General features: G+C 40.8%; 2 protein-coding genes across 3 annotated transcripts in view; both read left to right on the forward strand.

The window, feature by feature from the left end:
* The first annotated feature begins 1,371 nt into the window (after positions 1 to 1,371).
* Positions 1,372 to 8,216, forward strand: LOC122552238 (cyclin-dependent kinase 4 inhibitor D-like). The gene is made up of 2 exons (XM_043694895.1): positions 1,372 to 1,738; positions 4,403 to 8,216. Exons 1-2 carry the CDS (start codon positions 1,601 to 1,603, stop codon positions 4,775 to 4,777), a joined length of 513 nt encoding a protein of 170 aa, XP_043550830.1. The 5' UTR covers positions 1,372 to 1,600; the 3' UTR covers positions 4,778 to 8,216.
* A 4,415-nt stretch (positions 8,217 to 12,631) lies between these two features.
* kri1 (KRI1 homolog) overlaps positions 12,632 to 24,063 on the forward strand; it is a 33,408-nt gene continuing 21,976 nt past the window's right edge. For both annotated transcript variants that reach the window (XM_043694894.1, XM_043694892.1), the window contains exons 1-8: positions 12,632 to 12,780; positions 13,414 to 13,487; positions 16,503 to 16,608; positions 17,698 to 17,794; positions 19,146 to 19,197; positions 20,070 to 20,119; positions 21,132 to 21,231; positions 22,340 to 22,417. In XM_043694894.1, the coding sequence (XP_043550829.1) occupies positions 12,684 to 12,780; positions 13,414 to 13,487; positions 16,503 to 16,608; positions 17,698 to 17,794; positions 19,146 to 19,197; positions 20,070 to 20,119; positions 21,132 to 21,231; positions 22,340 to 22,417 (654 nt within the window). In that variant the 5' untranslated portion in view covers positions 12,632 to 12,683. The remainder of the gene's footprint in view (positions 12,781 to 13,413; positions 13,488 to 16,502; positions 16,609 to 17,697; positions 17,795 to 19,145; positions 19,198 to 20,069; positions 20,120 to 21,131; positions 21,232 to 22,339; positions 22,418 to 24,063) is intronic.

Raw genomic sequence — 24,063 nt, forward strand, 5'->3', positions numbered from 1 at the left:
GCCAGAGGAAGGGGTGAAGGCTGGTAGAATGCAACATTTAAGAGGCATTTGGATGGGTATATGAATAGGAAGTATTTGGAGGGATATGGGCCGGGTGCTGGCAGGTGGGACCAGATTGGGTTCGGATATCTGGTCAGCATGGACGGGTTGGACCAAAGGGTCTGCTTCCATGCTGTACATCTCTATGACTCAATCCTTGTGACACAACACTGTTCACAGGCCTCCAGGCTTTCTTGAATTTCCTGTGAAAATTCAAGACTAAAAATGGACTAAAGGATCTTATAGAACAGTAGTAGAGTCCCTACCTCACGGCCTGGATTTAAATCTCACTTGCCCAAGATATGTATGAACAGATTTGACTTTTTAAAAAAAGGAAAAGGATGGAATTATTGGCAGGTTGGCTAAATGCTTAGTGACTGTGGGACCAGACTCTTCTTGTGCTGTCTGAACTGAGAAAATTAGATATTAGATTAGATTAGATTACAGTGTGGAAACAGGCCCTTCGGCCCAACAAGTCCACACCGACCCGCCGAAGCGAAACCCATCCATACCCCTACATTTACCCCTTATCTAACACTACAGGCAATTTAGTATGGCCAATTCACCTGACCCTGCACATCTTTGAACTGTGGGAGGAAACCGGAGCACCCGGAGGAAACCCACGCAGACACGGGGAGAACATGCAAACTCCACACAGTCAGTCGCCTGAGGCGAGAATTGAACCTGGGTCTCTGGCGCTGTGAGGCACTGTGCCACCGTGCTGCCCACATATAATCAACCTGTAAAGAAATGTTTTATGGCATGCCCCTGAAGGACAGACTTAAATATGGGGCCTCCTGCCTCAGAGGCAAAGACATTACCACTGTGCCACATGAGCCCAAATGAGATTTAAAAATAAAACAGAAATTGCTTGAGAAACTCAGCTGCTCTGGCAGCATCTGTGGAGAGATAAACAGATTCAACGTTTCGAGTCCAGTGACTCTTCCTGAGGTTCCGTTTTAGCTGGAAAGGGGGTAATGTAAGGTAAAAACAATGACTGCAGATGCTGGAAACCAGATTCTGGATCAATGGTGCTGGAAGTGCACAGCAATTCAGGCAGCGTCGAGGAGCTTCAGCAAAATCGACGTTTCGGGCAAAAGCCCTTCATCAGGAAATGTAAGTCTAGCCGCTGCTTCGGCCACTCAGTGCAACACAAAGTTGCAACGATTGTCGCCCCGGGGGAGCTGTCAGCTCCTCTGGAGCCGCGCGTGCGTCCACAGTGTGAAAGTAACAAAACAGATAACGTCACAAAGACACAACGACAGGATGTTATTGCACCTTTCGGGCCATCTCGTCCCTGATTGGTCGGCTAGCCCGGCCTCCGAACGTTGAGTCGCGATTTAGAATGTTGCCGGGGCGGCGGCACACACCGCCACTCTGATTGGCGGCTGCGTCAGTCAATCATATCCTGCTTCACTCCTCCCTTGAGTGGGGGCGAACTCACTTGCCCGGTAAGCAGAGAGACGATAGCAGCAACAACAGTAGGCTTTTGCATTTGCCTCCAGTCTCGGAGGGCTTAAAGCAAAGCAAATATTTAACGTTGGGAATCACACACATAAATATGGGCAAAACCATACTGGACGGGGATAAGTTGTCGCAGGCTGCCGTACGGGGAGACTGGCAAGAGGTGAAGCGTCTGCTGACCGATGAAAAGGTGAACGCCAACGCGGTGAATAAATTCGGACAAACCGCACTGCAGGTTGGTAATAGCTCTCGACTCGAAATAGTGATAAAGACAGCAGCAGCATATTGTTTTTAAACCCCCCCCCCCCAGTTAAAGTCACACTCGTTTGAGCCGGCAGAAACCCTTTTCAGGATTACATTCACCTCCTTCAGTAACAAAAATTCTGCAAAAATTTGGAAGTCCTAGCGGAATCTGCATTACTGTCGAACGCAGCAGATTCATAGTTGGGGATTTGCGTGACATTCGGATTTGTAAATGACTGTTGCGATGCCGCTTGTGACGGAGATGTCAGCCGGTTAAACCTGCTGCGGAAGATTAACCCGTTCCCAGACTGCGCCCAGAAATGTAATGAAACGCAAAATAAAATGTTCAGGCGCAGTTTGGGGTTGTGAGCTACTGGGGTCGTCACAATTTATGAATGAATACAAGGGGCTCCCTCCCCCGCCTTCCCGTCCCCTTCCCCTTCGGCTGACGTTGAAAAGCCGATTTGAAATAATTTGACATCTGACTCCAAACTCTATCCGATAACTATTTTTTGCCTGCAGTTGGCGGGATGGAATTCTGGAGAGATGGAAACGGAGCTAAAATAATCCGATTGTTGACTTAATTTAGAAAAAGCCGTGAAAGGAACAATCTTTGACAAATATGTCAGTAACTCTTACGTTATTTTACTACGAAGGGCGGAGTCTTACAGTGGGGAATGTGTACAACAGGGCGGTTTCAGTCCGCGTTGTCGATCGCTGTTCTAAATTTACACTGTTCCTGCTCTGCAAATTAAAATCGAAAGCGGTAAAGATGCGTTTCATATTTAAAAGCACTTTAAATATGGGTGGGGTTAGAATAATTATTGCAGGTTGTGTATATTACCTACCAGGCTGTTCACAAGATGTTGCTAGACATTCGTGTTAAGTAATATTTAACAGTGGACTCTGTCTCACCCGCAGCCCTCACCAACGGCATAAGGTAGCAGTGTGAACCAAAATTAGACCACACGCGACCGCCCTAAATTCACTGGAATTGTAGATCTACGACTGTCTGGGTATCTCCATATTTCTGTCTTTGTCCAGTATCCTTAGTACCTTTAGTTTGCAAAAAAACAATCCTTTGACCTCAGCTTTATAATGATTAATCGACTGCGCAATTATCACTTCCAACCTTCTATCACTCTTGGCATGGCATTATTCCCCAATTTCATTCCTGGAAAGGTCAAACTTTAGATTTGTAATGCCCTGTGCCCAAATCTCCTCCTCTTTCCTCTGACCAAAAATCCTTGGTTGAGGTTAGTACGTTGTCATGTGGAAGGATGACTGAATGTTGCAAGGCGTTGGACTCTGAAAATCCATCACTGCTGCTAAAAGAGACTGCTTTCATCTTCTGCAGAGGTTTTTCTGACACCATAATGTCGGAGTTCCCATGGTAGACTTCACACCAGCCCTGCGCCCCGGGGCTGTTACAGAGACAAATTCATAACAATCACAGGGGAAGGTAGTAATTGCGATGTCTACATCTTCTTGCAGCTGTGGGAGAGTCAGAGAGATACATGATTAGAATGTTTACATTGTTCTGCAGCTGTGAGACAGAAAGGGAGACAGACACAGATCGCCGGGCACACACAAACATGCCCAGAAACTGATTGCAAACAAAATCAAATTCGACATGTGCAAGGTGCCTTACAAAGTAACAAACCCGGGTTGCTAAAGTGCACCACTAACATGCCCACCCCACTTTATTTTCCTAAAACCTTGCACCCCTCTTTATTTTCCCCTCTCACCATTAATTTCAATAGGAACCAAGCATGATCTGTTACTGCCTGTTTTCCACACTGCTGCCTGAATTACTCGGGCAAGATTCCACCAATGATCTAAACCATAATTGTGTCTAATTGCAGGTTCCTTCTCTACAAGCAGCAATATCAAAAATAAACCCTATGCTGTTGTTGCTCCTCTCCAAAACCCAAGAATCATCTCTCCAATATTACCAAAGCCCACAGTTACCCCCAAAAATACAGTTCGGCCTAATTTCCATTCCCCAGAGCCATTAAGTAGGAAATATGTACAACTGGAGAATCCTTGTTGTTTGCCATCTTGCTGCAGTACAGCTGAACCGTAACTGAATAGTTGGGCCGAAGGGCCTGTTTCTACACTGTAGGGGATCTAAACATGCTTGAGAGGCTGAATTACCTATTCCAATTCTTCAGTGTGTATACTTTGCTCACTCAAATGGCAAGGGATTCAATACATGGTAAATTATAATTTATACAGAAAAATGGAGAATGTTGTGGAGTTCAGTCCCAAAAATTTCAGCCATAAATCCCCAAAATGCTATTCAATACAAACATTAATTTTGATGTATTGATCTTTGGGATTTGGACATTCTCAATTACAGTTAGAGATGAGCAATGAAGGCAGCGTTCACTTGTGAGGATAAGAATTTCGATCCAATAAGAATGAAAGTGCAGGTGTACAGTGCTCCATGTACAAGTTGGGATGGTATGTGTGCATCTGCTACTCGTCCTTCTGGGAGTTGCAGATCAGAAGCTTGGGAGGTAATACTGAAGAAGCCTTGGTGAATTGTTTCAGTGCCTCCTATACATAGACTGATTTAATTGGCACACCACAAAGGGCTCGCTCCTTTGGTTACACTCAGAGCCTAAATCTGTTTTTGTGCTTCTCTTTCCAGGTGATGATGCTGGGCAGTACAATGGTCGCAGAGGAACTGTTGAAGAACGGGGCACAGCCAAATGTCCAGGATAGATGGGGCTTTACTCCGGCACACGATGTGGCCCGGAGTGGTTTCTTGGATACCATGAAGGTCCTGATAAAATACAAGGCAAACGTGAACATCAAGGATGCTGCATGGTGCCTGCCAATACACTTGGCTGCCCAAGAGGGCTACTTGGACCTTGTCCAGTACCTGACTCCAAGATCAAGCATTTTGCAGAAGAACATCAGTGGACAAACACCATTGGATCTCGCAAGGGCCTCCAATAGAACTGAAGTAGTTGCCTGGTTAGAGCAACAGTTGCAAGCTATGCAGACACAAACTCAACACTGATTCAGAGCCTATTAAGAAATGCTGACATTACTTATACTTTACCTCTCTCACTGTGTGGTCTTGACTACGCTGTGAATCCTTCCTTTCCACCATATTGGACTCCTACTTTGCACTGCTAATTGTGGACCCATTGTATATGTTCCTTGTTTATTGTTGTTAATTTGAATCACCCCCCCCCCCCATAAGATTTTGAGCTGTTGTGGCAACTCCTCCAGAAACACGTGCTGGCCATCTTGCAAAAAAGGTTGGCAAAAAATACCTTCAAAATAATGCCACTCATTTACTGTTTACATCTCCCAATCATTGAACATTTTAAAAAGAGGTGCATGGAATCAGACAGTATCAATTGAGTCACGTGTTGTGCATACTTTGCCTCAAAAGCCCAAAGCATTGTACAGTGTGCTGTACAAGAAAGCTCCAAGACACACACATCAATGCATTTCCAGAAACTACTGCATTTTGTGAGGAAGTCTAAGGGATCATCCTCTTAACAGAAGAGCTATAGCTAGGACACTCAGGAGCCGTCAACTGAATGGGAAGGTCTGCACTGATCGTCTCCGAAGTAGAACGGAGGCTGATCTTCTGCCTAGGAGCCCCTCACAGAAAACAGCATCTACAAATGGGAGAAATCTTGTGAACTATGGAGTTGAAAACCTGGGTCTTTTTATTTTAAAAGCTGTGTGTTTACAATGATTTTAAAGTACTGTAAAAAAAGCAAAGCAAAATGAGTTGTATGTACACATCAAAGTGGCTTTGTATTTTCTCTCTACTTTTACAAGGAAACAGACAGCAGCTAATGTAGCAGTGAATTTGAATCATTGGTGCTTTAATAATTATGTATATATGTAAGGAATGCATTATCAAGCTTATTTATATTTGAAAATTAATTATCCTTTATCCTGAAAGCATGGCTTTAAAGTGATTTTTTTTACAAAATGGGAACACACTTAATTTCTTTTAATGTGAAATACTTTAAGTTCTCAATTTGAATGTTCAATTGTAAGACCACTGGTTTGCAGTTCTTGTGGGATAAGCAAACACAACTGTAGACCACAATGTACAGAACACAAATTCCTGAATCCCAGTGAATGAAATTGAATTTTACCACAAAGGCAGCATAAAGAGGCAACCCTGTTTGTGTTAAACAGGTGCTGATGGTAATGCCCTACCCAACAATACACTGCCATAATGACATTGTTATAGTAAATGTTCTATTGAGTGAGCAACAGTCCTATGAACATGAGGGGCCTTTTGTTTCTCAGCAGCTGTGAGTTGGTTATAGACTACTCTGTGCATTAGAGGATTGAACAAGATTTTTTAACATTGAGTCAGTACATTTGTGTTAGTGTCACTTAGGTGTGGTTGCTGAATGCAAATAAATGGATAAAATAGTTCAGCCAGCGAATGCTTTGGTGAAAGTTTGGCATTTCAACTTCTTTTTGATTTGAAAACTGACGAGCAGTCACATATCTACAACTACTGATTTCCACCTTTGTAGTACCACTCAATTCTGTCCCTCCCAGATCTTGCTTTACTGAATCCCTTCCTCATACTTTATTCCCTCTACAGTTGGTTATTCTAGTACAGTTCTAATTAGCTTCTGCTGCCCATTTCACTCAAACAAGGTCCAGTCCACTCACCAAACTATGCTTTCACAATGACTCCAGGTCAAGCAACACTGATATTAAAATGCTCACCCTAACTTTCAAATCCCTCCATGACTATGTCCCTCCCTAAGTTCTGACAGCCCGAAGTTGCTCTGTCATCTGCACTGTCCCAATTCTAGCTTTTTCAGCATTCCTGATTTTAATTGCTCTGCCAATGGTAGTCTGCATTCAGTTGGAATTCATAAACCACATTATTTCGCTTTCTTCCTTTAAGATACTCCTTGCTCTTTGAGCAAGCTTTTGGCCATCTTCCCTAATATCGTTTTTTATGGCTCAACATCAAATTTTGTTTCATAATGCTCCTATGAAGCACTTTGGGACATTTATGTTCCTTTTACATAATGCAAAATTGTAATTAAGTTTCCTTCAAGAGTTATTAAATTAAGTGATAACAAAAATTGCTGGAAATACTCAGATGGTCAGGCAGTGCCTGTGAGGAGAAAAACAGAGTTAACATTTTAAGTTTATGATCTTTTGTTTGAAGTGGTGCTACAGATATAGGATTTTATAGCTTATGAAGCTTTACCTAAATGGTAGAAATGTGTCTTTTGCACAGACTCCAACATGATGCATGGGAAGTACAAAAGTTGATTTAACAGATTTTTCTTTTAAAAAAAGTTACTTCTCTTTTCAGCTCCTGCACACAGGATGACTTGCCAACCAGCAGCAACTTGCTGATTGTACATGCTGCCTTTAGTTGGATTTTGGTATTACAGGAATGATATAGACCTAGAACCATTTGTTTTTAGTTTTAAGTCCAGGTCACTCAGAATCATTACAGCACAGGAGGAGACTACTCAACCCATCATGTGATCTCAGCCAAGTTCGGTGATAAGGCAATCATTACAAATTGTCTCACTGTCCCTTGGTTGGAGACAGAAGTTAAATGGGTCCGGTATAGGTCCCTCTGGAATGAGACACATTATGGAATAACAAAAAAAGTATGTATATTTATTCTTGCTTTCAGTCTCAAATATTTAATTTCAATTTGATATTTTTCCTTTTCTCACAGTGATGCTATAGTAGAGAGACCAGATAATAGGAGACTGCAAATTCTGATCCATTTCTCTTTTCCTGATCCCACTCTTGATTGTTCTTTGCCCTTTCCAAACTTATCTCACCATGAGAACCATATTGTTCAACCTCAAATACCTTCTCACTTGCTCACTTGAATCTTCAGCGTATTGTACCTTCTCCTTTCAGTCCACTATCAGCAGGGCAGGCTAGAAATCACCCCAACCTTGTCCTTCAGACCTCTGTGTCTTCACACCTCTCTTTCTCTTAAGCTTTCCTTAAAGTCTGTCTTCAAACTAGTCTAACTTTACCCATCCTAATCTTTCCCTTTCTGTCTCAACAGACATTTACATTTGTGCCCATTTTGTGATGCGCAGAGAATTGTTTTTACATTAAAAGTGCCACTTAGATGCATGTTATTGTTGAGAGAGTTTGCTGTTTTAAACTGTTTGGGGTTTGCAAAAAAAAAAGGCCATTACATCAAGAATGATCACTGGGGCATGGTACTGGCTGACAAATTTGGAAGTCTCTCCCAGTTGGATTCAGGGCCTCGGGGTAAGTGAAAGTAAGTTGAGGACAAAACACAACTTTGGGAAGGGGGGGAGGGGGATGTTTGAAGACTTTATAGGTTGCTGTATTGTAAATTGGTTCATGTTGCACATAATTATATTTATAATGTTGAATTTGTTTGGTGGATGTTATACTTTTTTAAAAATCTGCAAATAAATTATATCACTTTTTCGGAAAGTTTTACTGTGGACGATGGTGTGATTTTATTTATTTGTTCTACATGGGGTACACAGATGATGTCCAAGGTTTACTGTGTGATCTAAGGTGAGGGAACATATTGGGATTGGCTGTGAGTGCTACAATTATGGTCTCGTCACTGAGTTGAGGATGGGGATGGGTGGTAAAGTTAGAGAAGAAAATATCATCAGCCACTGTTCTTAATGTTTACCACATCTTACTGCAATGGTGTGGCCTACCTCAGTGAGAATAGAGTTTGACTTAGTTGTGATGCCTTTTGTAGTTGGGTAGCTTGCCAGCATCTACTACATTGGCTCACACATGATGAGCAGCCATTCAGGGCTAATTCTCAGATGGTGTGGATTGTTGGGAGGCATAGTAGATAATGCAAGCAGACCCAGCATGTATAAGAACCACTCTCTCTGAGAAGAGCTGGAGACAGCGAGACAACAAACAACGAAGAAGAAAATTAAAGAATTTTCACAAATCTTTACAAAAAAAAGCCGCCACTTAGGTTCCTTTTAAATCTTTACCCTCTCACCTTAAACCTATGCCCTCTGGTTTTGGACTCCACCACCTGGGGAAAAGACTTGATCTATTTACCCTATCCATGCCAGTCATGATTTTATAAATCTCTACAAGGTCACCCCCTCAGCCTCTGATACTCGAGGGAAAATAGCCCCAATCTATTCAGCTTATCCTTTTGGTTCAAACCCTCCAACCCTGGCAACATCCTTGTAAATCTTTTCTGAACCCTTTCAAGTTTCACAACATCCTAAAGCAAGGAGACCAGAGTTGCAAGCTGTATTCCAATAGTGGCCTAACCAATGTCCTATTCAGCTGCAACGTGACCTCCCAACTCTTAACTCAATCCACTGACCAATAAAGGCAAGCATACCAAACACCTTCTTCATTATCCTAACTACCTAAGAGTCCACTCTCAAGGAACAATAAACCTGCATTCTGAGGTCTCTTTGTTCAGCAACACTCCTCAGGACCTTATCGTTAAGTATACAAGTCTTGCCCTGATTTGCGTTCCCAAAATGCAACATCTCACATTTATCTAAATTAAACTCCATCTGCCACTGTTTGGCCCATTGGCCCATTTGGTCAAGATCTTTGTTGTACTCTGATGTAACCTTCTTGGCCGTCCACTACACCTCCAATTTTGGTGTCATCTACAAACATATTAACCATAATGCTTATGTTCATATCCAAATCATTTATTTACATGACAAAAAACAGTAAATCCAGGACCAACCATATTGGCACACCGCTGGTCACTGGCCTCTAGTCTGAAAAGCAACCTCTACCTTTGAGCCAGCTCTGTATCCAAATAGCTAGTTCTTCCTCTATTCCATATACTCTAACCTTGCTAACCAGTCTACCATGAGAAACCTTATCAAACTCCTCACTGATGTCCATATGGATCATAGCCACTGCTGTGCCCTCATCAATCCTCTTCATTACTTCTTCAAAAAACTCAATCTAGTGAGACATGGGTGAAGAATAAAAAAAATGCAATGGATTCCTTGATGTCAATGGGGCTCAAGGCCCTCAGCAGAAACAGGGCACCATCTCCACAGACAATACTGAGGTAAGTCACTTCTCTGCTTTCTGGTGGGTTATTATAGAACCTTCAATTGAGGATTCAAACAAGGAATGGCTATAACAACAGGAAGCATTCAGTGATTATGTTCCCAATATTTTGTTGTTGGGCAAGGAATGTGGTTTCATGACACAGCCAAACATTTGAATAACAATTTTTAAATCCGTCCAACACACATCAATGGCAAGGAGTAAGAATAAGAGAGACTACTGGTCAGCCTTGTGACGGAATGAGCATTGGAGTCTCAACCATCATTATTTATAGCTCCAGACTACAACATGCATGTAAATGTATACGTTGCCAAAGCAATTCGGACGGAGTGAACTACATTACACCAGCACCGACATATACTCCAAGCAGGAATGCTTATTTTCAAAGTTGAGCCTAACATTAAAACAGAGTGGTGTTCTTAAATAAAAACTGAAAAAGTCTTACTCCACTTTGAGCTATTAAGTTTAACTTTGATTAAAACAAAACACAGATTGAATCTACTCATTCCCTGCTTGCAGTTCAATTTCTGTTGGTCAACTTATTGTGTAAATAAGCTTGTTCAATCATAAATTTTCACCTTTACATGTTCTTATGAACAGAAGTTGCGTGAGCTCCCGCTTTTCACATTGGAGAGAAGAAGGAAGAGAGGTGACTTGATTGAGGTGTACAAGGTAATGAGAGGAATAGATATATCAGATAGCTAGAGACTTTCCCCCAGGGCAGAAATGGCTATCATGAGGGGTCATAATTTTAAGGTGATTGGAGGAAGGTATAGGGGAGATGTCAGAGGTAGGTTCTTTACACAGAGAGTGGTGGGTGTATGGAATGCACTGCCAGCGGTGGTGGTAGAGTCAGAGACATTAGGAACATTTAAGCGACTGCTAGACAAGCATGTACACGGCAGTAAATTGAGGGGTGTGTAGGTTAGGTTGATTTTAGATTAAGATAAATGCTCAGCACAGCATCATGGGCTGAAGGGCATGTACTGTGCTGTACTGTTCTATGTTCATTTATAATCAAATGATCCATCTTTTGAATGCTATTAATCTGAAATGATACTTGCTCTCACAGGAGGATGCAAAACATCCCATGGTTCTATTTCAAAGGAGAGCAGAAGACTTCCCACTAACCTGGTTGATATTTATCCCACAACCAATATCACTAAAAACAAATTATCCAGCTGTTACTGCATTGCTGTTTTTATGAGCTTATTGTATACACATTAGCTGCTATGATTTCTATATTTTAACAGTATCTACTCTTTGAAAATCTGCCATAATGAATGGCAGAGTAGGCTCAAAGGTTGAATGTCCCACTGCTCCTCCTGTTTTCTATGTATTTCAATGGCTGTAAAGCACTGAGACATTTGGTAGTCGTGAAAAGCATTACCTACATGCAAGACTTTCTTTTTCTATGTTATGCAATGATTGCACGCTATCATTGAAGAGGGACTACAACACCTCAATGTCACATTTTAACTGCCCTCTGAAGTGGTCCAATATGTTATTACAAACGAGAACAAGTATTGCATAAATATCATTAGCTGTCACATGTTCTACATCACAACAGGCCAACTCTTTAAAAACAATTAATTGGCCATAAAGTGGTTTGGGGCATCTGATGATTATGCAAGCGACTATATAAATGCAAGTCTACTGTCTGATCTTGTCTGATTGCGAAAGTTGAGCACATTCAGGACCAGTTAGTACTTGGATGGGACACTGCCTGCAAACAGTAGGCTTTGTGCAATTGGTCAGCGCGTTTGACCTAAGCTCATTTCGGATAAAACCTCTGGTACTTAGAGGGCTCTTGCAGTGCATTGGTATGACCCTACCTTTAAGTCAGATGGTCTGGCTTCAATTCCCTCCTGCCTCAGAGGAGAGCCACAACATGTCTGATAAGGCTATCTAAAAATATCAATAATGTATGCCTTTTACTTATATATACCATTCACAATATAACATTAACATATGTAATATTAATAATACAGACATTGTTTGTCAGCAACACATATCCCAAGAATGAATAAAAAGTCAATAGGACCATAAATGCAAGGTACTAGTTGCTTGTGGCAGGAAAACTTAAGGATGAACATGATTTTAAAGAATAACCAACCCTTTCAGAGATGGCATTACTCTCTGGAGCAGGTGGAACTTGAACCAGGTCTCTAGGCTCAAAGATAAGGACACTACCACTGCACCACAAGAACCTTCTGAATCAACATTTTTAAAATAATCAAATTCAAACATGTTAAGATACACAGCTGAAGCAAGTAGAGCTTGAATTCAGGCCTTTAAAGGTCAGAGGCAGGGCACTACCACTATACCACTGTGCCACAAGAGCCCTGAAGGGTATTTTCAAATCACATCTCTGTCATTACACATTTCTGAGCAGTGCAGAGACTTGAATCCAGGCTTCCTGGTCCAAAGGTAAGGGCACTGCCACTGCATCACAAAAGTCCGAAGAGTGAACATCTCGATATTGTCTGTATCAAACTGCAACAAAGATGGTCCCACAGTACATACTTTGTGCAGCAGGTGGGACCTGAACCCCAGACCTCCTGGCTCAGAGGCAGGGTCACTACCACATGAATCCTTGGGATGGAACATCTTAGAGGGGGTAAAAAGATATGGCATCATTTTGCAAAGCCAAGCTTTACATGGGTAAAGTAAAATTTAAGAACTTAGCCGAGAATTTATGTTCTGAACTAACTTACCTTTGCTATGTACACAGTGAAGAACTGGGTCTATTCTTGTCGTTGAGGGAGGAGGAGGGGGGGGCTCAGTCACGTGACCTCTCCGGCCGGTGATTGGTGGGAGATTGAGCATAGCCTCTGACCTTTGACCGGTTATGCCCGGCAGGGGTCGGCCGGTTGTGCATGGCAACGGTGATGGAGGACGGCTCGCAGCTACAAATCAACCGGCGTTTCGCCGGCAAGTATGAGAAGTACCGACAGAAGGAAGAGCTGCAACGGCGTGAGTACACCAAAGGGCGAGAGAGGAAGCGGCTTGATTTGATTTGATCTGATCTGTGTGCGCATGTTTGCCTTTTATTTAGAGGCTGGTGGCAGCATGAAGCCTGTTGGACTGGGCCTCACCCATTAATCATTGAAAATGTTCAACATCATGCCGTAAAATATCGATGAAAATAATAAAACTAAGTGTGTGGCCTATCTCTGTAGTCGAGCTAAATTAGCAGTGAGAATGTTAGATATGGTTTTTTTTTGCCTACTTATTTTACCCACGCGTGCAAAAAATTGGGTTTATATAAAACTAATCTTGATAATAGACATAAATAAATAATTATGTAATAGTAGAAATATATCTGTCAAATACTTAGAAAATAATTTATAATATTTTACTAAGATGCTTTGATGCAGATTCAAAATGCATTTATGTGTATTTAGAATATATTTTATACTTGTATGTTAATTATATTTTGAGTTCATATGAATATATTTCTTTCTCTTTTGTATGTGCTTATGATTTATACCTTGGTAATGCTGAGAGTAAAGGAGTAGGATAAGTGGAAGGTATTTTATGCTATCAGAATTTTAGTCCTGGTCATTGCAAAAACAAAATGTCTTGGAACTTTTCTTTGATTTTCAGTGAAGGATCGCTACGGAGATAGGGCAGATGAAGAAGAGAGTTCCAGTTCTGAATCTGATGACGACAGTGAAGTGGTGAGTATGCTACACTTTCACTGAGGTAGGGTTGCATCAAAGATGATGGCTATCCTAATCAGACCATTTGGTGCTGTATATTGCTCTCATATCAAACCTAAAAATGAGCCTAAAGCTGTCACCTACAGTTCATCTCAGATTACCTTGCAAAAATAAATTTGAGCAACATGGAATTCAAGGTGAGCTTGCCAATTGGATACAAAATTGACTGAACAACAGGAGACAAAGAATGATGGAGGGTTGTTTATTTGGACTGGAGACCTGAGGCCTGCGGTATTCCACAGGAATCGTGCTGGGTCCACATTTGTTTGTCATTTATATAAATGATTTAGATGTGAATATAGAAAGCATGGTTAGTAAGTTTGCTGATGACATTAGGATTAGTGGTATAGTGGATAGTGAAGAAGTTATCCAAGATTGCAAAGAGATCTTGATCAATTGGGTTAATGAGTTGAAGATGGCAAATGGAATTTAATTTGAATGAATGTGAGATATTACATTTTGGTAAAACAAACAAAGACTTATACATTTAAAAGTGAGGCCTTGGGCAGTGTTGTAGAATAGAGAGACCAAGGGTTTAGTACATAATTCTTTGAAGTATGCATCACGCATAGGTAAGGTGGTTAAGAAGGCATTTAGCTTGCCTCCATTGTTCAGACCTTTGACTATCGGAGTTGAGATGTTATGTTGAGGTTGTACAGGATGCTGGAGAGATGTCTTCTGGAGTACTATGTCCAGTTCTGGTCACCTTGTTATAAGAGGATATTATTAAGCCGGAGAGGTTTCAGAAGAGATTCAGCAGGATGTTGCTGGGACTGAAGAGTTTGAGTTATAAGGAGAGACTGGATAGTCATAGAGATGTACAACATGAAAACAGACTCTTCGGTCCAACTCGTCCATGCCAACCAGATATCCCAACCCAATCTAGTCCCACCAATAAGTGGGGTCTCTTTTCACTGGAGCATAGAAGGTTGAGAGGTGATGTTATAGAGTTTTATAAAATCATGAGCAGTATAAATAGATTGAATGAATGGCAAGTGTCTTTTCCCTAGATTGGGGGATTTGAAAACTAGGGGGCATATTTTTAAGGTGAGAGGAGAGAGATTTTTAAAAGGCATGCAAGTCAATTTTTTTGAAGAGTGGTTTGAACTTCCAGCGGAGCTGGTGGATGTGACTGCAGTTAGAACATTTAAAAAGCGTTTAAGGTAAGTACATGAATAGTAAATGTTGGAGAGATATAGGCCAAGCATGGGTAGGTGGGACTAGTTTAATTTGTGATTATGGTTTGGACTGAAGCGTCTGTTTCGATGCTGTGTGACTCTGACTCTCTAACAGGTGAAACTAGCTGTTTTACACTGCCACTATGCAGTAGCAACACAAATAGTGTTAACAATTAACAGAATTTTGCTGCCAAGCCAAAAAAAATTACCTCTCACATAAGTAATGTGGTTTATGAAATTCCATGTCAGTGTAATGATAGAGATGGAACTGTATGTCCCAGAGACTGACGGATTATATCAAACAGCATTTTCCTTTTTCTATTTTCAACCAGTGAGGTACTGATTGTATCCAACCAGCCTGCATTTGCAAAACTCCCAACACAGTGTTTAACAATAGACATGATTTGGCAGCTAGACTGCATTTGCTAAATATTCCAGTGTGTGAGATAAATTACGCTGACAACCAATTTAGAATTGGCGGGAGTTGTTATGAGATGAGGGAAAGAAAATTGCCTGGTCATCATCAGTTAGTACCATGGAATGCTTTAGTATCTGTCAGGACAGACAAAGACATGGCATCGAATCCTGATCACGTATCACCTCTGTGCTTGCAGATGGGCATTGTCCTCCAGTCTGACAGTTTGATTTAAAAATTCTCACCTTTCTTTTCAAATCTCCCATTGATATTAGCTGTCGCTATTTCTAACTTTCTCTGGTCCTACAACTCTCTCTGAGCTCTGTCTTTCTCCAATTCTGCCCTGTTGCTTAGCCATACTTTTCATTATTCCCTTATTGGTAGTTGTCTTCTTTCTGCCAACCCTTTCTGCCTCTCTACTCCTCTCATTCCTTTAAGACATTCCTTAAAACCTATCTTTTTGAACAGGTGTTTAATTATCCACCAAATCACATACTTGTATGGCTGAATGTCAAATATTTTTTATTTACTCATGAGATGTGGGTGTCTCTGGCTAAGCCAACATTTATTGCCCATTCTTAATTGCCCAGGGAGTAGTTATGAGTCAACCACATTGCTATGGGTCTGAGGTGATATGAAGGCCTGACCAGGGAAGGACCAGATGGGTTTCTTTTGACAATTGGCAATGGTTTCATTAGACTCTTAATTCCAGATTCTTGTTTGCCGATGCTCCAATGAAACATCTTGGGATGTTTTACAATATTAAATACCAAATATAAATGTGAGTTTTTGTTTTCTCTTCTAAATCACATTCGCCATTAAACAAAAGGGTGTCAGAACTGTAAATAATCTTTGTAAATTCAAGTGGTGATGGATCTGTCAGGTAGCTTTGAGGTAACTATCCACGAAAGGATAAACAAGAGGTAAATATCTAACCTTATTTTTGGCGATTGAACAAGTTGGCTAGTCAGAATAACTATGCTAGCTGTAGATAGCACAAAACTTCAAAATTTCCTTATGCCTTAGCTTTGCAACACCAGCAGATTATGTGCCAATTGTCAGTTTCCAATTCAGTTCATTCCACAGGGCCTTTCCCAGAAAGGGCTCATCTTGCTGTCTAAAATTAGGCATGAAAGAGAAAAGGTTGGGAAAGTAACTAAAATTGGGAGAGTTTTGTTTTTGCCAAATAAATGACCTACAAACAAAATAATTCTCAAATTGCCAGTTTCTAATCCATGTTGTTCTACCAGCAGGATTTCTTTCCACATCTGTGAAGCGATTTACTGATTTTGGAAGCCAGGTCAAATCAATGTGTCAGACCACTGATTTTCTTTCCTCATACATCATTGATACTTAGATTTCTTTGTGTTTCTTTAAAAGGAAACTGACCCCAAATTGGACATGGAATTCTACAAGACGTTATCTTTATTGAAGCAGAAGGATCCCAAAATCTATCAAAGAGATGCTCAGTTTTACTCAGTGGAAGGTATGAGTTAGTGTGATTTGACTAGTACCGGGATGGCTATTTGTGTTGGACAGCCTTGAGTACCATAATGGTGGTGAATATCGGATTGTTTGGTGGTAGCAATGTTTTCTAACCCTTGCCTCCCTTGTCCACTGATGAGTTTAAGTCAATTTATGGCACAGCTCTTTACCTGCTGTTGTACTATTGCACTTGTGCACCCTAATGTACATTGGTTTCCAGGCAAATTGGAACATTAATTTTTATGTATTAATCATGCTGTGGCTTTTTCCTTCCTATTTTTGTTATTTCCTCCTGTCTCGCAATCCTCTAAAGATCCTTGAGTCCGAGTCTCTCTGCATCCTTTGTTCCACCATTTTTGGCTATCCTTTAAGCTGTGTCAGCATCATAGTGCTGAGGATGTAAACCTTTCATTTATGGGTTCTTTCATTCATTTGAGATTGGGCCTTGGAGTAACCTCTCATCCAAAAGATGACAGTTTTGCCCATTGAGCACTCCTTCAGCACAATACAGCAGTGTCAACTCTGATTATGTGCTCAAATCCTGGAGTGGGACTTGAGCCCATGACTCTCTGAGAGAGTGCTAACACTGCACCAAATCTGACTAAACCTATGGAACCTATAAAAATGATGGTTTTCCAGTCGCTTGAATATCAATTTAAGAATCAGTAACATGTTTTCACTGCACTTGCATGTGGTTCCCAAAATAATGAAGTATCGCTGGCAACCAAGTGCCAAGAATTTGGTTGAGCTATGCACCTGGGCACCTGGTTGCATTTATCTAACAATGGAAAGTGCCACAGGCATTAAACAGGTTTGTGTACATCTAAAACAGAGTGGTAAGTGTGCTTCCAGCGACATGAGATGCTTTGTTCTGATAACATCTCACCCCAAATTATTACCCTGTCTCTCTTTTTAACCATAGGCAAACTGGTTGTGCATGTCAGATATTGTTTTTCCACTTTAGATTTCCGGTATGGTTTCATTTTAGGAATATTTGGTATCAATTGGGTCAGAAGTAGGTGAAGACGAGGGAAAACTGGACAAGGATGTACAACTACTAAAGGAAGCCTCTCAAATCTTCTATTAACAGAATCCAGCCAAAACGATGATGAGAGTGCTGCAAAGAAAAAGGAGAAACCGATGTACCTGAAGGATTATGAAAGGAAGGTCATTCTTGAGAAGGAGGGGTATGTAATATTTGGTGAACATGTCAAGAAATGTAGGATCTATAACAGGATTTTCTGTATTAAAGCCGGCTTTATTCTAGCTGCAATCTTGCAGCTATTTCATTCAAAGCCATGGCTGATGCTTGAGTCCATTTGTTGGGGGTGGAGTGTCCTTCCTTTACATGGACATTACGAAATGTTTTTAAAAATGTTGCAAACACTTGCATTCCTGTCAGTTTAAGGGAAAGAAACAGGTGGTTCTCTTGTTTTTATGTTATTTGTGGAATTTCATCCACCTTTTGTCCATCTGCTGTTTTACTTCCTTGTTCATTCTCTTGTGGGATGATGACGTCGATGGCGAAGTCAAACACTGTATTTAACTGGCTTGCTGGGCCATTTAAGAGGGTAGTTAAACATGTCAACTAAACTACTGTTGGTCTGGAGTCACCGATATGCCATACTAAGTAAGGATGGCAGATTTCTTTCCCTAAAAATCATTTGTGAACAGGATGGAATTTTTTTTAGATTAGATTAGATTACCTACAGATTAGATTACCTACAGTGTGGAAACAGGCCCTTCGGCCCAACAAGTCCACACCGACCCGCCGAAGCGCAACTCACCCATACATACCCCTTCACCTAACACTACGGGCAATTTTGCATGGCCAATTCACCTGACCTGCACATCTTTGGACTGTGGGAGGAAACCGGAGCACCAGGAGGAAACCCACGCAGACACGGGGAGAATGTGCAAACTCCACACAGACAGTCACCCGAGGCGGGATTTGAACCCGGGTCTCTAGCGCTGTGAGGCAGCAGTGCTAACCACTGTGCCACCGTCCCGCCCACAGTTTTACAACAGTTTATTATGGTTTCACCTCACTGTCATTGATGGCTAGCTTTTTTAAATTTCAGATTTTTAAAATATTTATCCTCATCTCGAACCAAAGTGGCACTCCCCTTATTTTTAAAATATACCCCTGGTTCTAGGCTCTCCCAACCAGGGGGAATATTAGATTGCATCAACCCCGTCTATCCCTTTTTAATATTTTCTAAGTTTCAATGAGATCGTCTTTCACTCTTTGAAACTCTAGAAAGTACAAATCAAGTTTGCCCAATCTATTTTCATAGGACAGTCCCACAATCTCAGGAACAAGGTCTGGTGAAGCATTCCTGTGTCATTACCATTACATCACCCCCTCTCTGGTTATGGTATTCAAACCTGAGACGAATTGCTTCATTGAAGGAGGATTGAAAGTTCAGTTCACACAGGTTTCAGTGGATGTCAGGTTTCAACATTATATTTGAGTAAGACATGGATAACAAGCACATTCCTTTCTCTTCTCTAAATTGATTTATCTTTATTACAAAGGAAATATGAAGATGAAGAGAGTGATGAAGAGGGGTTAAGCGTTAAAATTGAGGTAGGAATATCATAAGTTATTATATTGCGATGTGTAATTGAGTCAAATTACTGTTTGTAGGAGTGGTCTGAGCTTTGAGAGGCAGGAGATAGTGTGCATTCTTTTTACGGGTTGTTTTTGTACATTCCTTTCACCATTATGGTTAGTTTACCCCTCTGATATGGTGTGACCATGGTGGAAGGATGAGAGATGCTGGCTACCAGTTTGATATTATCAGTGACTTTCAAAGAGTTAATAACACTGTATATATAATTAGCTGGGATAGTTATCCAGGAGTGAGAATCCTAGTTGAGCCGGTAAATCTGTCCGATATTTCCATGACTCTGTCAAGCAGTTGCATATCACACTGTGCAGAAAGGAGTCCACTGGCAATACCACAATACCTTTGCTCATATAACTGCTTGCTTTTCATCTGTTCATAAATAGAGGGTGATCCAGGCTGAACAAGATCTTATTTTCATAAATTGCCTGTACATGTATTCTTTTTCAGCAAGATTTGCTGGTTGGTAGAAATGAGAGACTCTATCTGATTTATTTTTCTGTTATGCAGTCAAAGTCACTTGCATTTTTCCCACTGAAGTCAATTAATTAAGCACAGACTGACTTGCATCCAAGCCTATGTTCACTTAGTCACTACCATTTTACATAGTTATACCTTTACCCTCCAGGCCAACATGGAAGCTGATTAGTTTGGTAAAGCAAATTCTAATATCTTGTAAAGCTGGAATATGTTCCAGTGAGCATGCCAGTAATGTTTCCCTCAGTCTTCATTGTTCCAGGCATCTGAAGGAGTCTCTGAGAACCATTATTCTAAAGATGTCTGCAAATAAGACTTCTTGGAAAGTAACAGGAGTTGTTTGGTCTTGTTTCAGAGAGTGACATCCCCTACTTATATGGAGGAACAGAAACGACTGAGAGAAAAGTAAGTTTATGGGATCTGGTTCTTGGGATAAGCACTGCTTTTTAATTCGGTATTGAATTTTTCTAGTTCAAACAGTCATATAACACAGAAACAAATCCTTTGGTCCAACTCCTCCGTGTCCACCAATTGCATTTTCCAGTCCAAGTACCTACTTTTATCCCTAATTGTTGGTCTGACCATCGTCCCGTCCATGTGGCTACATAACTCTTAATTCCAAGTATCAAATGCCATTTTCCTGAAAGAAGTCATCTGTTTGATACTTTATTGGATACTTATATAAGCACAATTTGGTGACCTCTGTGATATTTCTTCAAACTATTATGTAAAGTTAGTCAAGACCGCTTTAGAAATCTGGCCATGATTATCCCCTGTTTTCCCCAAACATCAAATAATTCTATCCCATGTGGTAGACTTGAGGAAGTTAACTAACTGTTGATGTATGACTGATTTTCCCATAACTTCTTCCCTAGCACGTCATCTCTTGTTGTCGACAGGAGTTACATCTGCCACTGCCGAGAACTTTGGCATCAATTTTGAGAAGTTATGTTCTGAACCTGCATTGTTTCTGCCTCAGTTTCAGCTGTGGCTCAATTGATAGCATTTTCATGTCATGAGTCAGAAAGTTGTGGATTCAAGCCCCATTATAGAAGCTTGACCCCAAAACTCTAGAATGACACTCAGTGCAGTGCTGGAGGACTATTAACACTGACAAAGTTGTTGACTTTCAGATGAGATGTTAAACTGAGTCTGCTGACTGTACAATACTCTAGGGGCTGTTGAACTACAGCAGAGAAAGCTGATTGACTCCTTAAGAGTGATGTGGAAAGGGAGTTGATCTGACCCAGTTATGACTCTTTGAGATGCCAGGGACTATAACCCTTCCAGCAGCATTTTGGAAGAGATCAGAGAGAAAAGATTGTGTGGCACCTTGTCATGTCACTCATTTACCTTGAAATTACACTTGTTTTCTCTTTTGCCAAGCTTTTTCTTGACTGTACTGTACTTTCTCTAGTTTTCGTAAGTTTGTTGAAGACAGCGATGAAGATGGTGACAGTGGAAGTGATGGTGGCTTTGGTTTGTTGAAACCACGAGTAAAATCTGAAGAGGAGAAGGTGACTTTAACATTTTTATTCTCCTTTCCTGGTGTCTGTGCAGGATCCATCGTATCGGAACGATGATAAGTTTGGGTGATGCATGTCATCGCACGAGTAGATCTTTTTGTATGGCAAGAAACTGACTTTATTGCTCAGTTCCACATTTTATTATAAAAGCACCATACTGTGTATGCTCAAAATTTGAGACAAAAACAAAAAGCATTATATGTACTCAGCAAGTCTGGTGGCATCTGTAGGGAGAGAAACAAAATTAACATTTTGAGTCCAATATGAAGGAGAAATGTCAAAAGTGTGACTTTCCTTCATGTTGGATTCAAAACATTAACTCTGTTTCTGTCTCCACAAATGCTGCCTGACCTGCTGAGTATTTCTAGCACCTTTCTGAATTTTTTATTGTTGCAGTATCCCTACAAATCCCTACAGGTCAGGTGAATTGGCCATGCTAAATTGCCCGTAGTGTTAGGTAAGGGGTAAATGTAGAAGTATGGGTGGGTTGCGCTTTGGCGGGGCGGTGTGGACTTGTTGGGCCGAAGGGCCTGTTTCCGCGCTGTAATATCTAATCTAATCTAATCTAAATTGCAATGATTCCACATTTTTGCATGTATTATGTCAAAATACGTGAGATACATTATCATTACATATTGTCCATGTAACATTGCAACAAAAGGAGAAACACTGAAATGAGTAGAAACCCAACAATCTTTTCTGTTTGTAAATGTTTCCGTGCTGTATGACTCTATAATACTCTCAACTTTGACTACAAAACCCATGCGATTTGAATATTCATTATTAACATTGGTTACTTAGCAACATGGACTGTTTCCAACCATGCTTTTAAAAATCAGGCTTTCTCAATTTATAAGATACAACTGATGATGGGCCAGGTGACAAACTTTTCAAGAGAGAAAACGCACCTTCTGTTACTTAAAGCTCAATATTAGTTGGGTCTATTGCTTCAGAAACATCGCAAGCTCCAGCTCCCTTGTTTAATTTCATCCTCTCCACATTTTCATTTCCTTTTCATGGCAATGCAGTTGGAAAGTTTGTGAACTGTGACTATTAATGTAGCCAATGATTAAGATCTATCGCTCTTCTGTTCTCAAAGGAAAAAGAGGAGGAGTCCTACATTAACTGGCTGAAAGGGCAAAATGATTTACAAGTAAAGGAGGAATTGCGAGATATAGTAAGTACCTTCTATTCAGTTACCATCAACTTGGTGTAAGTAGACTTGAGACTGCTATGCATGTATATAATTTGACTTATTTACATTACATTTTACAATATTTAAACTGGTTTGGCGGAATGCATAGTTGTCTCAGTGCTCACTTATGTCTTTACATTTTGAGAGAGTTAAGAGATTATTTATCTGATGCAGACTACCCAGCCTCTGATCCATTCTTGAAACCACAGTGTTCATGTGTCTGGTTCAGTTAAGTTTGTAGACAATGTTTACCACCAGATGTTCAAGCTGGGGTTGATGGTTTCAGAGCTGAAAATGTGTTGCTGGAAAAGCGCAGCAGGTCAGGCAGTATCCAAGGAGCAGGAGAATTGACGTTTCGGGCATGAGCCCTTCTTCAGGAATGGTTTCATGATTATGTTTGCCATTGAATGTAAGAAGAGCTGGTTAGGTTCTTTTTTCCTTGGGGGATAGTCATTACCTGGCGCTTTAGTGGTATGACTGTTTCAACGAACAAACACATTAACTGGTGTAACGCATAACCAAGCAAATATTTCAAATTTAGTGCCTTGTTAGGTGATGGTGACTGAGACAGTGTTTAACGAATCATAGTATCTCAGCTGTAACTGGGGAAGAAAGCAGCCAGCATACCATGTTGTCTGATTTGGCCATGCTAAATTGCCCATGGTGTCCAGGAATATGCAGGCAAGGTGGATGAGCCATGGGAAATGCAAGGATATTGGGATAAAGCAGTGGGATGGCTCTGGATGGGCCGCTCTGTGGGGGGGTCCATGTGGACTTAATGGCCAACTGGCCTGCTTCCACACTGCACAGATTCTATGATACCAGTTTTGGTTCAATATCAGTGACCCTGCTATAAAGTGAGCACATGTAAGTATCTGATATGGATTTTCATGCAAAGAAAGACACTATTGAGTACTAGCAGTCACAATGGCCAAAGTCGAGGCTTCTAGGAATGGAGGAAGTTGGTATTGAAAATTTCAGTTTTTAATGTAGCAATACCTCAACATTTTGCATGAAGTTGTGTGTAGCTAGTCATAGCCCAAAGCTCTCTGAAATTACTCTGTATAAATCAGAAATAATATCAGTGAGTTTTTCCACAATTTGCAGGGCTTCAGATGCTTTGCATGGAAGTTTTAGTCTCATGAGTGTTCCATTTCTTGACTCTGCATTTGCTAACTTTGCCAGAGTTTGCATTTCCTTATGCTTTAATGACTGGTTAGATTGGCTGTTATTCAGAAACAATAGATTTCTTGATGTCAGCAAGTATTATTGGCTTACCACATCTGAGCATATTACCAGCTGATGGAGGGCTTTGTCAATGCTCAGGCCAAATGTTAAGCTTGTAATGAGGCTCCGATATAATTCTGTCTGAAAACGAGTGATCCTCAGAATTAACTAATTTTAAAAATAAGCCATTTCCATTTGAATATTTCTTCACTGGGTGATATAGAAGAGTAGGAATTTTTTTTAAGGTTTTTGATGAAACAACTAACTTTTTTATAAAATAGTAATGGCACAAAGTGTAGGCCATGGACCACATGAAACCTTTGAGTGAACAGCTTACTTTACGTGAACTAATATTGAGCTCCAAAAATAGAAATTGCTGGAAAAGCACAGTGGGTTTGAAA

Source organism: Chiloscyllium plagiosum, chromosome 8, assembly GCF_004010195.1.
Source record: "Chiloscyllium plagiosum isolate BGI_BamShark_2017 chromosome 8, ASM401019v2, whole genome shotgun sequence".
Taxonomy (NCBI): domain Eukaryota; kingdom Metazoa; phylum Chordata; class Chondrichthyes; order Orectolobiformes; family Hemiscylliidae; genus Chiloscyllium; species Chiloscyllium plagiosum.

What these genes read in the sequence shown, in the direction of transcription:
- LOC122552238 (XM_043694895.1), top strand. Translation starts at nt 1,601, where the DNA reads ATGGGCAAAACCATACTGGACGGGGATAAGTTGTCGCAGGCTGCCGTA. An exon ending in TCGGACAAACCGCACTGCAG is followed by an intron (nt 1,739 to 4,402) that starts GTTGGTAATAGC and finishes TTCTCTTTCCAG; the next exon opens with GTGATGATGCTGGGCAGTAC.